Source organism: Bufo bufo, chromosome 2 (assembly GCF_905171765.1).
Source record: "Bufo bufo chromosome 2, aBufBuf1.1, whole genome shotgun sequence".
Lineage (NCBI taxonomy): Eukaryota > Metazoa > Chordata > Amphibia > Anura > Bufonidae > Bufo > Bufo bufo.
Window position 1 is genome coordinate 116,185,612 of NC_053390.1, and position 14,611 is coordinate 116,200,222.

Here is a 14,611-nt window from a genome sequence, read left to right on the forward strand (position 1 = left end):
CTGTTCACCGTCGACATCGTAGTGTCAAGCAGGTGTAATTACAGCTCTTCCGTCACCGCTTTCATATCAATGGGAAGGAGCAGAGTGTAACTGCACCATCCCATTGAAGTAATTGGGGGCGGATGAACTGTAATTACACCTGCTCGTCGCCGACATAGCAAACACTGACGAGAATGCAGAGCTTGTACAAACTCTGCGTTCTCTTCAAACAGCTGATCGGCAGGGCTGCCAGGATAGGACCTCCAGACTGGTCATCAAAATCGGAAACTGACCAATCCCTTTTTGGCATATATGTATTCTAAGCTGGATTCCTCATCCTGTGCATGTAAATGGGGTTTCCGCAGCATTAGCTGCAGAAATAAGTAGTATGTTACTTATTTCAAGCAGAAAACAAGATTAGCTGCATGAAAGACAATGGTGTCCAATCCTCGTGTGAACCTGGTGCATCGCAAATCCACTACAAAAATCTGAACTTTATCCTCGGATATCTGCTGTGAAAAAATGCACGTCTTTTCAAGGTACACTAATTCAATAACTTTTTGAAAAAATTAGAAGCATTGATATTAATAAGTAAGCAGACACACTAATACACATATGACGGTAATATTGAAAATCAAGTATACACTGTACCTCCTTCTGTAGTGAATCCATCTAGTGATGCCTGTTTTTTGTAACTCCAGGGGTGCATGGGGCTTACAATCTAAAAAGAAGCCACAAAAACATAAAGAAATATGAAATCACCATGAGATCTCTATAGCTCTGTTCGCAATATCATCAGAGATGTTATTTAAAATATGTAAATTTAGGCTTAAGTGCACTAAGGGTGGGCCCTAGCAACTCTGTGCACTTTAGATTCTCAACTCTGCTTTCCTGGACACTCCTCCCTCCACTTGATCAACAGGACCAGCCATCCAGGTGGTAGGAAGGAGTGTTTATGGAGCAGAGAAGTTAAGGCACACAGAGTGGCTAAGGCCCACCCTTGGTGCACTTAAAGGCTATGTACACCTTTGGGGGCAATTTATTTTTATTTAGTACTTATTTTGAGCAAAAAATAATTTTTTTAATTGATCTTTATTAAAAATATGGAATCCTTTTTTGTGGGGCTGACATGCTCTAGCAGCAGCTTATGGATTTTTTTTTGTCTTTTCGGTCATCGAGGAGCAGATGGGCTCCTTATCTCTGCTCTCTCACTTTATAAACACTCATTAAAGCTCAATCCTTATCTTACTGATAAGAATGTGGATTAAATAAGTGTTTATGACCTCTTAGTAGTTTAGAGATAAGGGTTATTAGCTGACTGGCACAAAGTGAAAGTATCAGTCACACAGTTAGAAAAAACAGATAACCCTTTGTGACAGATTGGCTCAAAATTTTTAATAAAGGCCAATTGAAAATATGATTTTAAGCCAAAAATGAGTAAAATGCAATCATAAACAAAAATTGCCTCCAAAGGTGTACATAGCCTTAAAGTCCAATTTTTCATATTGGACTGAGCTAGAAAAGTATGACCAGATGCCATCACACAATCTATATTATCTTCCTGTATGTGGCAGGAACTTGACATCAAGAAATTGTGGTAAACATTCTGATCAAACTCAATTACATTACTCTCAGATACTGTATCCCATTAAAGGGGTTGTTCGGGTTCAGAGCTGAACCCGGACATACCTCCATTTTCACCCAGGCAGTCCCCCTGACTTGAGCATTGGAGCAGTTCATGCTCCAAAGCTCTCCTTTGCCCTGCGCTAAATCGCGCAGGGCAAATACATTTTCAGGAGTTCCGGTGACGAACCTGGCTCTCCATGGGGCTGCCAGGAAGCCCGGTGACATCACCGGCACTGATGGGCAGGCTTTAGCGCTGCCCTAGCCAGTAAAACAGCTAGGGCAGCACTAAAGCACGGCCATCAGAGCCAGTGACGTCAACAAACACACTGCCGAGCAGAAACCTCCGCCCAGCAGTGTGTTATTGTAAAAAAAAAGATCTAGCACAGGGCAAGGGAGCGCATCGGAGCAGGAGATGCTCCGATACTAACATCAGGGGGCTGCCTGAGTGAAAATATGGGTATGTCCGGGTTCAGCTCTGACCCCGGACAACCCCTTTAAGGGAAACAGAGAAATAAATTATTGTTAAGGTTAAAGAGGAAATTGCTGATAAAGGACAGTTTCCCAGGGAGGAAACTCTATTTATAACATGAAATAATTGGGGAGTAGGGGGTGCATGGCACAAGCCTGGATTTCGGAATAAAATGTTCCGAGGAGTCAGTGGGTTCAGGACGTGAACAGAATGTGATGTGTGCGCCGATTTCACCCTCTATAAGTCATCGGCGGGAACCAGGGTTGCCAACCCAAATTTTTTCTTTTTTCTGCACAATTTATCTCAAAACCATTGACAACCAACATTTTTTATGGACAAATTGGAAAAGCACAATGAATGATAAATATTATAAGTAATACATGTCTATAGCTCAATGTACTGATTAGAACTCATTACCAGCACTTACTGTGAGCTGCAAAATGATGATGATTACCACCAAAATAATCTAGTCAAGCACCACCAGCCTCAAAAAAATAAAGACACATCACCTATTTTTACAGGCTGTCCAGAAATTTCTGGACGGTTGGCAACCCTGGTGTGAACCCTTTGTACACGCACTACTGGCAAGTAAGCAAGAATTATTTAGAGGCATAATGTATATGAAATGAACCGTCAGAGATACAGTGCCACATGGAACATAACAGTGCATAGTGAAGATTGGTACTGATCATGTGTATAAGGCTAAAGACATGTTAAGGGTGCCGGAGAAGTGCGTAATGCCTTTGTAAAGCACACGGACACGTCATAGGGCTGTAAAGCCTCATTCACACGTCCGTGTTCATGCTCAAATCTATGAGCAGGTGGTCAGTGATGTATCCGTGAAGCTGTCCGTGAAGGATCTGTGTTGGGTCTGTGTGTCAGTTTCTTGCTGTCCGTGTGCCATCCGTGTTTCACTGACACTGAACAGCTGAAAAATTATTTTCAAAGCATCTCTTCTTAATGATCCGTGAAACACAGATGGCATACGTGTTGCATCCGTGGTTTTCAGGGACCCATAGACTATAATGGACGTGATGGATCCGTGAACACTGAGAAAATGGAGCATGCATCCGTGCAAAAAACACTGACCCACGGACTGTGCTAAAACACTGATGTGTGAATACACACATTAAAATGAATGGGGACGTGTGCTGTCCGTGGAGAACACCTACAGCACACGTCCGTGAAACACTGACATGTAAATGAGGCTTAATTGTGCTGTTATACTGGGAGATTTACACCATACAGTCATACCTTACGAAGAGCCTAGAAGCTGCAGGATTAACTTTCCCCTGAATATCTTCTGACAGCTATAATGCCAAATGATTAGGCTGCAGTTTTCAGAACCACGACCTCGAGTAAAACCATGCCTATATCTTGAGCATCGGGTCTGACCACTAAATGCATGCTTTTAACAAGGCCAAGACTGGGGAGAATATTAAGCAAGGGACTCTGCTGCATTTCTTTACACCGGACAGGTCACCAGGACTAAAGCACCTCGGACTCTATTCACACCACTGTGAAGATACTGAACATAACAGACGAGGACCAAAGGGTACTGTATTGGCTTACAAGGAGCCCATCGACGTCTGCAGAACTGGAAATTTAGAATTTTATATTGTAAGTCAGAACAATAAGAATAAATCCATGAAAATACATTGTTATCTTTAGCTTGTAGAAAACTTAAACTAAAATTCCTATGTAGACTTCTTCAGCAGGCAGCCATTTTGCATGTCCTCATGCACGCGAACATGTTTTTCATTCATGTGCTATCCTCATTTTTTGCAGACAGCACAGTTCATTTCTATCGATGTGTTATTCCGTTCCTCAGATTATAGAGCATGCCCTATTCATTGGCGGATGAGAACAGACTTTTCTATTGATGGGAGTGAGAAAAACACAAAATGCACCCGGAAGATATCCGAAATATGGGCACAGTCGTGTGCATTAGGCCTTATGCACACAAACGTATTTTCTTTGTGTCCGTTCCGTAACGGAAGTTACTCTGTGTGCATTCTGTTTCTATATGTCCATTCCGCAAAAAAATAGAACATGTCCTATTATTGTCCGCATTACGGACAAGGATATGTTCTATTAGGGGCTAGCTGTTCCGTTCCGCAAAATATGGAATGCACACTGATGTCATCTGTATTTTTTGTGGATAAGTTCGTTTTTTTTGCAGACCGCAAAATACATACGGTCATGTGCATAAGACCTTATAGTGATAAAAAGCAGATATTTCCAAAATTCAAGAGGTCAGCAATTACTGTTATTTTCGCTTTATAGGATGTATTTTCTCCCTTCAAAATTGGAGGGAAAATAGCATTGCGTCCTATAAAGCGAATTCTAGTGGCCGCTTCCATCTTGGAAGCACTCAGTAGCATGTACTAGGCGTGAGGAACAGCGAGAGAAACATTGCTAGCGCTGGTTGTACTCATTGTTCCCTCTTCCTCTCCGGCCCCATGCTGCACTGTCCTGACTGCGTACAGCGTTAGTACGTAGTGCGCGCACTACCACCTGGCGCTGTGTAATGTCAGGTCACAGTGCAGAGCGGGCCCAGAGAAGACCAGGGAGTGGTGAGGGCAGGTCGCCCTCTGGAAAGGTAAGTCTATTTAGTTAATTTTGGTCTGATTAGAGGGTCTGAAATGTGTTTCTTATCTGAGTTTCTGATATGGGAATTTGATATGGGGGTCTGATCGGAGGTCTAATACAGGGGTCTGATATGGGGGAATCTGATCTGAGGTCTGATACAGGGGTCTTATCTGAGGTCTGATACGGGAGTCTGATCGGAGGTCTAATACAGGGGTATCTGATTGGAGGTCTGATCGGAGGTCTAATACAGGGGTCTGATATGGGGGAATCTGATCTGAGGTCTGATACAGGGGTCTTATCTGAGGTCTGATACAGGGGACTTATCTGAGGTCTGATACGGGAGTCTAATCGGAGGTCTGATGAAGATTGGGGGTTTAATTCAGGGCTCTGTTGAAAAATATTTTTATCTTAATTTCCTCTCCTAAAAAACCTATAGTTGCACCTCATAAGCTGGCGTGTCTTATAAAGCAAAAATACAGTATTCACTTCTGCAGCTGAATTATATTTCCCAGCAACAGCGTGTCAATAGAATTACCCTCTTCATTTTACAGAATACATTTTCCAAAGCAATGTTCAGCATCATCTGTCTGGCTTTTGTTAATGCCAAGCTTAAAATTAGACAGATGTTTAACTGCCAAAGGTGGGGGAAAAGTAAAAAAAAAAAAAAAATTAGAAAATAATGTAGAAATAAGGATTACCGTAAATAAAAGAAAAGCAGGAAAAAACAAAATAAAACAAAAAAAAAACGTGTCTAATACCTAGTGGCAAAAAATAAATAAACCAGGCAATACATAGAAACGACACCAGATCCAATCTTACCTTGTCGAAGAAGTTGATATCACACAAGCATTTTCTGAAGAGCTGAATGTCCGCCTCCAGTGAGTGGCCAGACGACTGACGCTGGGTTAATGTCAGCACTCCAGAGGACCAACAAAAACGTAAAAAAGAATCCTGATTGATTGTAGCGGTGCAGAAGTCAAGAGGAGGAAGCTCCTGAAAACTGGAGGTAATGGAAGGACATTAACAAGCGCACACAACGCCCCTGCCGCATTCATAAGTCAGTCGTCTGTTTAGGATCCAACGTGGGCACGTGTACAGGAGAGAAGGAATCTGCCTGCGCTCTGATCTCGTATAATGAGATGAACTCTGCTCATTATCCCCATGTAATGCAATTGGGATTACACGGCACTACCTCCGTGGCTGGCTGTGCATAGAGCGAGAGAGCAGATCCGGAGTGGACGACTGGCTGGTAATAACAGACCGTGCCTCGGGGGAGCCCCGGCATTGTGTAAGCAGGTATAAACAAGCCAGGCTTTCATAACAAAATGTACCAGTAGTCAGGGACACCCTCGTGTCATGCAAATGGCAACATCCCCGACAGGAATGACATAGGCTCTGCGCAAAGGAATCTTACTAAACTGGAGACTTTCTGGCTGAATAGTTCAGACGCTGGCTCTACAGAATGCATCAGAAACACAGAAATGCTTGGAAGAAAAACAGGCAAGTCCTGGCTGAGGGCGCACAAGCAAAATAAAAGGGCATAAACCAGCCAAGACTAGGAACCTATTGTTTCTTCATCATACTAGGCTCTGGAAGAAAGCTGGTGACAACCAATATGTCAGTCATTACATCTCCGGGGGGGGGGGGGGGGGGGGGGTACCATGACATGCAGCCTGCACCCATAGCACTACTTACATTTAGTTTTCCTAATTTATACCTCCAGTAGATGCCTTCAACATATACCAATGAATAGCCATACAGTATCACACACTGATCAGTTAGGTTACTTTCACATCTGCGCTCGGTCATAAGGTCTCAATAGCGGAAAAAAAACGCTTCCGTTTTGTCCCTATTCATTGTCAATGGGGACAAAACTGAACTGAACGAAACGGAGTTCACCAGAATGCATTCTGTTCCGTTTGCTTGCGTCCCCATCGGGGACAGAATAGCGCTGGAAGCAGCGTTTTTCTGTCCGCCATGTGCTGCGGAGTATGACGGATCCGTCCTGACACACAATGTAAGTCAATGGGGACGTTGCCATTACACCTAGAGGCTCCGCTCTCTGCACTTTGATTGACAGGGCCAGGCAGTATTAACGTGATCACACCTAGAAATCAAAGTGGAGAGGGCGCGGTAGTTGCAGAGAGTTAAAGCCTCTAGGTGTAACGGCAACGCCCCCGTTGCTCCTAGAGGGTCATTTGCATATAGTAAAACATCATTTTTCTCAGCAATGCGAGTACATATGAACATGGAACCAACACAGATGCCTTCAGCTGCCAATTGCTCATGTAACAGGTCAGCCAGGGCCATAGATACAAATCTGCTGACAGATCCCCTTTAAAAGGATACACCAGGAGCTTTCTAGGTACATACAGCAAACAGGCTCTGAGAACACAGGTGATTCAGCATAGGTAGACTGCTCTACAGGTGAGGAACCTGGGTGATAACACCTATGGGAGCTGTAATGGCAGCCATGATGGTTGTCATACTATGTAAGAAACTGCTTTTAAAGCAAATCTGTCAAAGGATTTATTTTGCCCTATCTGACGGCAGGAAATGATAGAGGGAGAGAAGCTGAGCTCTGTGATATATAGGCTTATATGCTTCTGAGTAAAAAGCAGATTAAATGCTAACAGGACTCCTAGGAAAGACAGTGAGAGTCCGGATTACCCCGCCCACACACAATGATTGACAGCTGTCCCTGCATCAGTCTGTGTGGACACAGAAGGCTGTCAATCAGTGTGTGGGCGGGGTAATCAGGACTCTCACTGTCTCTCCTAGGAATCCTCAGGATTTACTCTGCTTTTTACTCAGAAGTCCTGCTCCAAATCACAAAAACCTATATATCTAAGAGCTCAGCTTCTTCCCCTCTATCATATTCTGATGTCAGACAAGGCAGCAGATACCACCCGATAGGTCCCCGCTATAGAACGTGAAAGAACAGATAGACTGTAGGATATTTCCTAGTGGTCTTTTTACCTTTGGGGGGCTCTCCCGCTATGTATATATCACATTCTATAGCAATATCTGGTGCAATAAACAAATATAAGCGGTCTGTGAGCGACTGTCTAAGTGACTGAACCTCATTAGGTTTAATGAAGGACAGAACCGTTCCCGATGACACAGGCTTCCCGCAGTGCAGGAGACATGCTGCCATTTACTGTAAATGGAGATAAATGACATAATTGCAGCTCGTGAAGATTACAGGAGACCAAATGACAGTGTGCACAACCTACACTCAGCAGATGGACGTTTTCTAGACTGAATCCACGTTGGGGCTCCATGGCATGTGCCGCTACTACAAGACTTCTCTACGAGGAAGAAAGTCACGTGCAGCTTTCTGACCGTCGCCACAATCAGAATGGATGTGTCCCACGGTGGCCAGTGACTTTCTGCCCTATAGGGACAAAATAAAACCTGTTTATCCACGGCTCCAATCTGTAGGGGTCTCCTGGAGTAGCTTTTCTATCAATAGACTGGCATTCTGGCCATGCTATGTAATAATCCATGGGCACTGATGGGCAGAATAACAGTCTGCTTAATTATTCTGCCCAATAAAATTAATTTAACCCCTTAAGGACCACCCACTGTCTTCTGTTGTCGATGTTGGACGGAGCACAACGCTTCCGTGAGCACTCCCGCTCTACAAAATGAACTGTAACTAACAGCTACGATTCTTAGAGCGGCCAGGATCAGAGGTAGCTCCAAACCCAACTGTTAACCCTTTGATTGCCACAGTTTATGACCGCTTTATGATCTGTTCGAAGGCTGGGTAAGCCCTCTGCAGTCAGCCCTGGGGACCCAGAAAGGACTATTAGAGCTCACTGGTGTTACCCTAACGCCAGCCTGTGCCATAGAGACACAGAGCGTACAGGAGTATGTTAAATACATTATAAGTATAAAAGTATTTTGTAAGACAGTATTTCCTTAATGGGACTATTACATTTTTTAAAATAAAAATGTAAATAAACAGGCAAAAAAAAATAAAAAAAAATTAAAGGGAACCTGTCACCTGGATTTTGGGTATAGAGCCGAGGACATGGGCTGCTAGATGGCCGCTAGCACATTCGCAATATCCAGTCCCCATAGCTCTGTGTGCTTTTATTGGGTCAAAAAAACTATTTTACAGATATGTAAATGAACCTTAGATGAGTCCTGTCTCCTCCATGCTTCAGAGAGGAGTCCAGCGTTCTCTGACTGAGCCCAGCCACGCCCACTGTGAAGGAGCCCAGCACCGCCCCGCATCCTCCAAATCTCCTCCTTGCTCCCTGACAAAGCTAGAACGCCGTAATCTCGCGATGCGCGAGCTAGCGCATGCGCAGTTCGTTCCCTGAGGCCAGCAGAGGGAAGGAACACTATTTCGACACTGCGCATGCGCTAGCTCGCGCATCGCGAGATTACGGCACTCTAGCTATGTGACATCGGGGAGCAAGGAGGAGATTCGGAGTATGCGGGGCAGTGCTGGGCTCCGGAAATGTTAGTAACATCTCCTTGGGCTTCTTACTTGCCTCATTTACATATATATAAAATCGGGTTGTTTTTTTTACACAATAAAAGCACACAGAGCTATGGGGACTGGATATTGCGGATGTACTAGCGGCGATCTAGCAGCCCATGTCCTCAGCTCTATACCCAAAATCCCGGTAACAGGTTCCCTTTAAGGGATTATTTTACATAAAATACATTTTGTTGTGCATACATTAGGTAAAAAAAATATATACACTTCGGTAGAATACAAACAGGTATCCACATGACCAAAATAACCTGAACAACTCATTTAACAGGTTATCAAAGTGAAATGTGTACAGTGTAAACAATAAAGTAAAAAAAGGCAATGTCAAAAATGTATGGGCTCAGATGACCCGAAGTAAGTTATTCACGAAGCCACGCGTGACTTCACTGAATAACTTTGGTAGTTGGTTTTTAAAGTGGAAAATCACTTTAAAACTTAAAACCGAACTCAGCTTCGGTTCTGACTGGTACCTCGGAACCAAAGCCAAGTTCAGTTTCAAGTTTTAAAGTGGTTTTCCACTTTAAAAATCAACTACCGAAGTTACGCGCGACTTCGTGAATAACTTACTTCGGCTCATCGGAGCCAATACATTCTAATTCATCTCCGTACAGTGTTATTCTAAAGTTTTGAACAAAGCGACTTTGGATGTAGCATCCGAAGCTTGCTACGCTCAACACTAATGGAGAGGCAAAAAATAGCTGGTCATTAAGACTACCTGCAGATTACACTCGGGTAAACCACAGAAATCCATGCTGAATTTCTGGAAGACATCCCGCACTCATGTGCAGACAGCCTAAGGGGTTAATTCTCACAAACCCTTAAATCATTGAGAATCATCAAGATCTAGTAATAAGCATCCTATAAAATCTGGATGGACCATAGGTAGAATAAGATTTTTTTTTGTATAATTCAAGCAAAAATGATCTTTTAACTAATAACTGCATGGGACCACAACTATGGGATACAATTAAGTGAAAGCATTCAATTATTAGGAACATGTCTTACTGACTGGCCAACATATAAAGTATACTGGGGCAGATTTACTAATCCTGTAGATGGTGTAAACTTAGGGTATGTCTACGTGGCGATTTTGGCAGTGACCAAGAATCGCAGTGTAGCAGGGCTACAACAGGAATGAATGGGGGTTGCAGCGGAACTCGGAAGTTTCCTGTGACTACAACACACAAATCACAAAAAAATCCAGCAGTGTGGAATTTTTGGCAATTCACGTGTTGTGGCCAGAGCAAGAGTGGAAGTTGCGCCAGAACCTCATTCATTCCTATGGCAGCTATGCTACACTGCGATTCTTGGTCGCACAACATCAGTCGCAGCCAAAATTGCCTAGTAGACATACCCTAAGACAGGCTGCCAAAACCTGCACCAGATTTATCACAGTGCAACCCATTTATCTAAGATCCATCAAATTGTACCTGAAATGTGTTAAACGTCCCCAAATTTTGCCGCAATTTACAACAGTGTCTAGGCACACTCATATTAGGCTACTTTCACACTCGCGTTTCCGTTTAGTCCTCATGCAGTCTGAAGGGAAAGAGATCCGTTTAGGATGCATAAGGACGTCTTCCGTTCCGGCAGCATTCCGTTTTGTGACCAGACACAAAACCTCTGCAAGCTGCGGTTTTGTGTCCGGCCATAACGGAGAAAAAACGGATCAGTCACTGAAAACAATTTAAGTCAATGGTGACGGATCCGTTCTTTTTCAGAGCCTAAAAAAACAGATCCATCACATTGACTTTCAATGTATTTACTGACGGATCCGTTTGCTTCCGTTTTGATTTCACACGACCGCATCCTACCGTGCAAAATCAAAACAGAGCCTTTTAATTCCTGTATTGAGATCCTCTGCCGGATGTCAATACCGGAATTAACAACTCAAGTGTGAAAGTATCCTTCGTAAATGTGGGCCACCATGTGTGGCTATCATGCAGGCAGTGTCATAAAGCAGTTCCTTAGAAGATATTATACCTTACTTGTCTGAGCATTGCCTGTTACAGACAACTACTTCTCTGAAGAAAGCCACCCAGGAGATCAGCTCGTTGTACCCAGTCCAGCTTGATGCAGGAAAGCCACAGCCAATATGCAGTAAATATGGCTTTTCATGGTATTAATCAATCCATTCCTTCTTAACATATAAATAGTGGTCCCAAGAAGGTAGGACTTCTCTCTATGACATCCAAATGCACTAATAGTGTATAGATTATGGCAGTCTTTGGAAGGGTTGTCCTCCAGGCATGTCATAAACATCAGACTCTCATGCAACTCCCATTCAAGTCAATTCATGGTGTACCCCAACCCATTTATAAAATTAGAATGGTGGCCAAAAAGATGTAGCTGATCTACTCACTTCTTTAAAATCTGGACCAATTTCGTGTGACCGTGACGTATGGCAACCTCTACAGGGGTCTCCCCTTCTTTGTTCACTCTACTTAGTGCAGATGTCCCACCAGGAAGATGCAGGAGGTACTGTGACAGCTCTGTCAATCCCCATCTCACTGTAAGATGTAGCAGGGTTTCATGGCAAAGGCTGTCTGTAAGATAAATATACAGATTATTTCTTATAGCACATCATGGTCAGATTCATTACGGATATATCTCTAGACACTGTTATATAAGGCACTTATTAGGTCATGCCTACAACATGGTGTAACAGGGGTTTACTGATGGAAGTCCTGGAAGCTGTTGTCAGCAACCATCTGCCACAGAAACCCAACAGTTTATATGTTCTGACCCTGGCCGTTACTGCTGAATGTCACTTGACGGACATTACGGATTGCTATTCTTGTTATGGGCTTTTACCCATTCAGACTGGAAGATTCTTGTTAAAAGACGCTTTTCACAGTTTAATAATGTGTATGACTGACCCATAATGAGAAAGTGAAGGCAACATTTTAGACATTTTTGCAAATTTATTAAAAAAGGAAAAACTAACATTTCCAGTGGACATAATTATTCAGAGCCTTTACTATGACAATTGAAATTTATCTCTGGGGGCCTCAGATTTCTCTTGACCATCTTTGAGATGTTTCTACACCTTGGTTGGAGTCCATCTGCATGCAGTTGATTAGATATGTTTTGGACACATCCCTGTATACATAAGGTCTCACAGAGCAAAAACCATGAGAAGAAAAAGAACTGCCTGTAGAGCTCAGAGACAGGATTGTGTGGAGGCACAGATCTGGAGTAAGGTACAAACAATACTGCTGCACTGAAAGTTTCCAAGAGCATAGTGGTCTATTTTATTCTTAAATGGAAGAAGTTTGGAACAACCAGGACTCTTCCTAGAGCTGGCTGCTCCACCAAACTAAGCAATCGGGGAGAAGGGCCTTGGAAAGAGAGGTGACCAAGAACCTAGTAGTCACTGTGTCTGACTTCCAAAGATCCTGTGTGCAGATGGGGACTGGAACATGGAGACACTGGAGGCAGTGCGGAGGACTGGAGCGGCAGGGAGCAGTTAGGTATTAGAGAGGCAGCCTACTGGCAATACCAAAAAACTCATTATACCAGGAGAACTCTTTAAGGCTCCTTTATACATGACAATTATCAGGAATAAACTTTCGTACAAATGCCCATTCCCAATAATTGCCCTGTGTAACCGCGACATTGAAAACCTGATGAAGGAGAAAAGGCTTGTTAAACAGGTGTAAGCACCACTAAAGCGGCACTCAAAATCATCAATTCTGGGCAGTGTCCTATATAAGCAGGGATATGTTGCCCAAAAACAATGAATCTGTATGGGTCAAGCAATTGCAGGAGCTATCGTACGTGTCCATACAGGGCAGGTGATTGCTTCATGATCAGGCTATTATCTTGAACAAATGGTTTCTTCCCAATAATTGCCTGGTCAGTCTGCCCATGTAACATGGCCTTTAGATACTTTTATGCCTTAAGATAAAATCATTCTGTATAAACTCAGCCTTAGACGAGAGAGAGAAAATACTGTACACAATTATACACATATTGCACCTTTTATCAAGGTTAGTGCAACAGCACCAGCTATGGAAAACAGTCGATAACTTTGTAATGTAAATTTTACAAGCGCTACAGCAAGATAAGCAAAAAAAAGTCAAATGGCAACGCTCAATATTACTATGTTTTCTATGATATCTACATCTCACACACGTCTATCAGGAAAGGACTGAAATAGATTGTCTTCAAGTAAACATTTTACTCATTGTGGGCTAAAAATCATTTTTTCAATTGGTCTTTATTAAAAATATTGAGCCATTCTGTTACAAAGGGTTAACTGCTTTTCTAGCTGTGTGAATTGTACTTTTTACTTTCACTTTGTGGCTAATAACCCTTATGTCTAAATTGCTAAAAAGGTAATAAACACTTATTAAATCCACATTCTTATCAGTAAGATAAGAATTGAGCTTTAATGAGTGTTTATAAGGTCAGAGATCAGTGATAAGGAGCAGTTGGGAGCAGAGAGAAAATACAGATCCTGCTAGTAGATAAACTCAAAGCTGTGCAGGGAAAACAGCTCATCATTTTTAATAAAGACCAATTGAAAAAAGATTTTTAGCTCAAAATGAGTACAACGCAATAACAAAAAAATAAAAATAAATTGCCACCAAAGGTGTGCACAGCCTTTAAAGATCACGTCAGCAGGATCAGCTTTATTAAACCAGGCATACTGCCTTGTAGGGTTGATTCTGTCAATTAAAATGAAAAATCGGTTGTATTGTTACCAAGAAAAGGGGTTTAAAATTTAAGCAAATAAGTGTTTTAAAAGCACTAAGGGGCATTACAACACTTGTTTAAGGCTAGGGTTACACAGTGGCATGTGTCACACAACATTTATTGTAATGATAGTCTATGGTGTAGCACTGACACATGCTGCGGCTGTGACACGACAGACGCAAAAAATCCATCAGAGTTGGATTTTTGTGCAATTGTTGCGTTGCAGTCACAGCATGTCTCAGTATCACACCATAAACTGTCATTACAATAAATATCACGCAATAAACATACATGTAGCAATGTAGTTGTACCCTTTTCGTCGCCCTAGCCTAATAGGACTGATCCTGCTGACAGGCTCTCTTGAATTCACAGATGCGCATAGAGAAACTCGAAGATTTAGAGAATGTCTTAACAGATTTTTACTCTTTGTGGTTCCTGTACACTCAGGAACTCCCCAGCCGTCCCTACATGGCTGGCCACCACCTACACACCACATTAGGTCTATCTGCCTGTATGCGCTGCTCAGTTACCCTCACCCTAGCCCTCTCTAGTTTGTTCCTCATTTTTTTCCAAATTGTTTCTTTTATTAACTTAATGGGGTTGTCTGAGATTTTGACAGACTACTTAGGGATAGGTCATCAATATCAGATTGGTGGACTCCCACCACCCCCGCCAGTCAGGTCTTTGAAGAGGCTAAGGTGCTTCTTTGAGTGCTGCGGCCTCTCGCTAGG

The 14,611-nt window shown here is 42.8% G+C and overlaps 1 protein-coding gene across 3 annotated transcripts in view; it reads right to left on the reverse strand.

The window, feature by feature from the left end:
* Nucleotides 1-14,611, reverse strand: part of ARHGEF28 (Rho guanine nucleotide exchange factor 28) — a 245,723-nt gene that overhangs the window by 144,961 nt on the left and 86,151 nt on the right. For 2 of the 3 annotated variants that reach the window (XM_040421454.1, XM_040421453.1), the window contains exons 5-7: nucleotides 11,542-11,725; nucleotides 5,486-5,666; nucleotides 631-700 (exon numbers count right to left, since the gene is read on the reverse strand). In XM_040421454.1, coding sequence (XP_040277388.1) covers nucleotides 631-700; nucleotides 5,486-5,666; nucleotides 11,542-11,725 — 435 coding nt within the window. Of the gene's footprint in view, nucleotides 1-630; nucleotides 701-5,485; nucleotides 5,667-11,199; nucleotides 11,205-11,541; nucleotides 11,726-14,611 lie in introns of those variants that run through there. The other variant, XM_040421455.1, reaches the window with a different exon arrangement.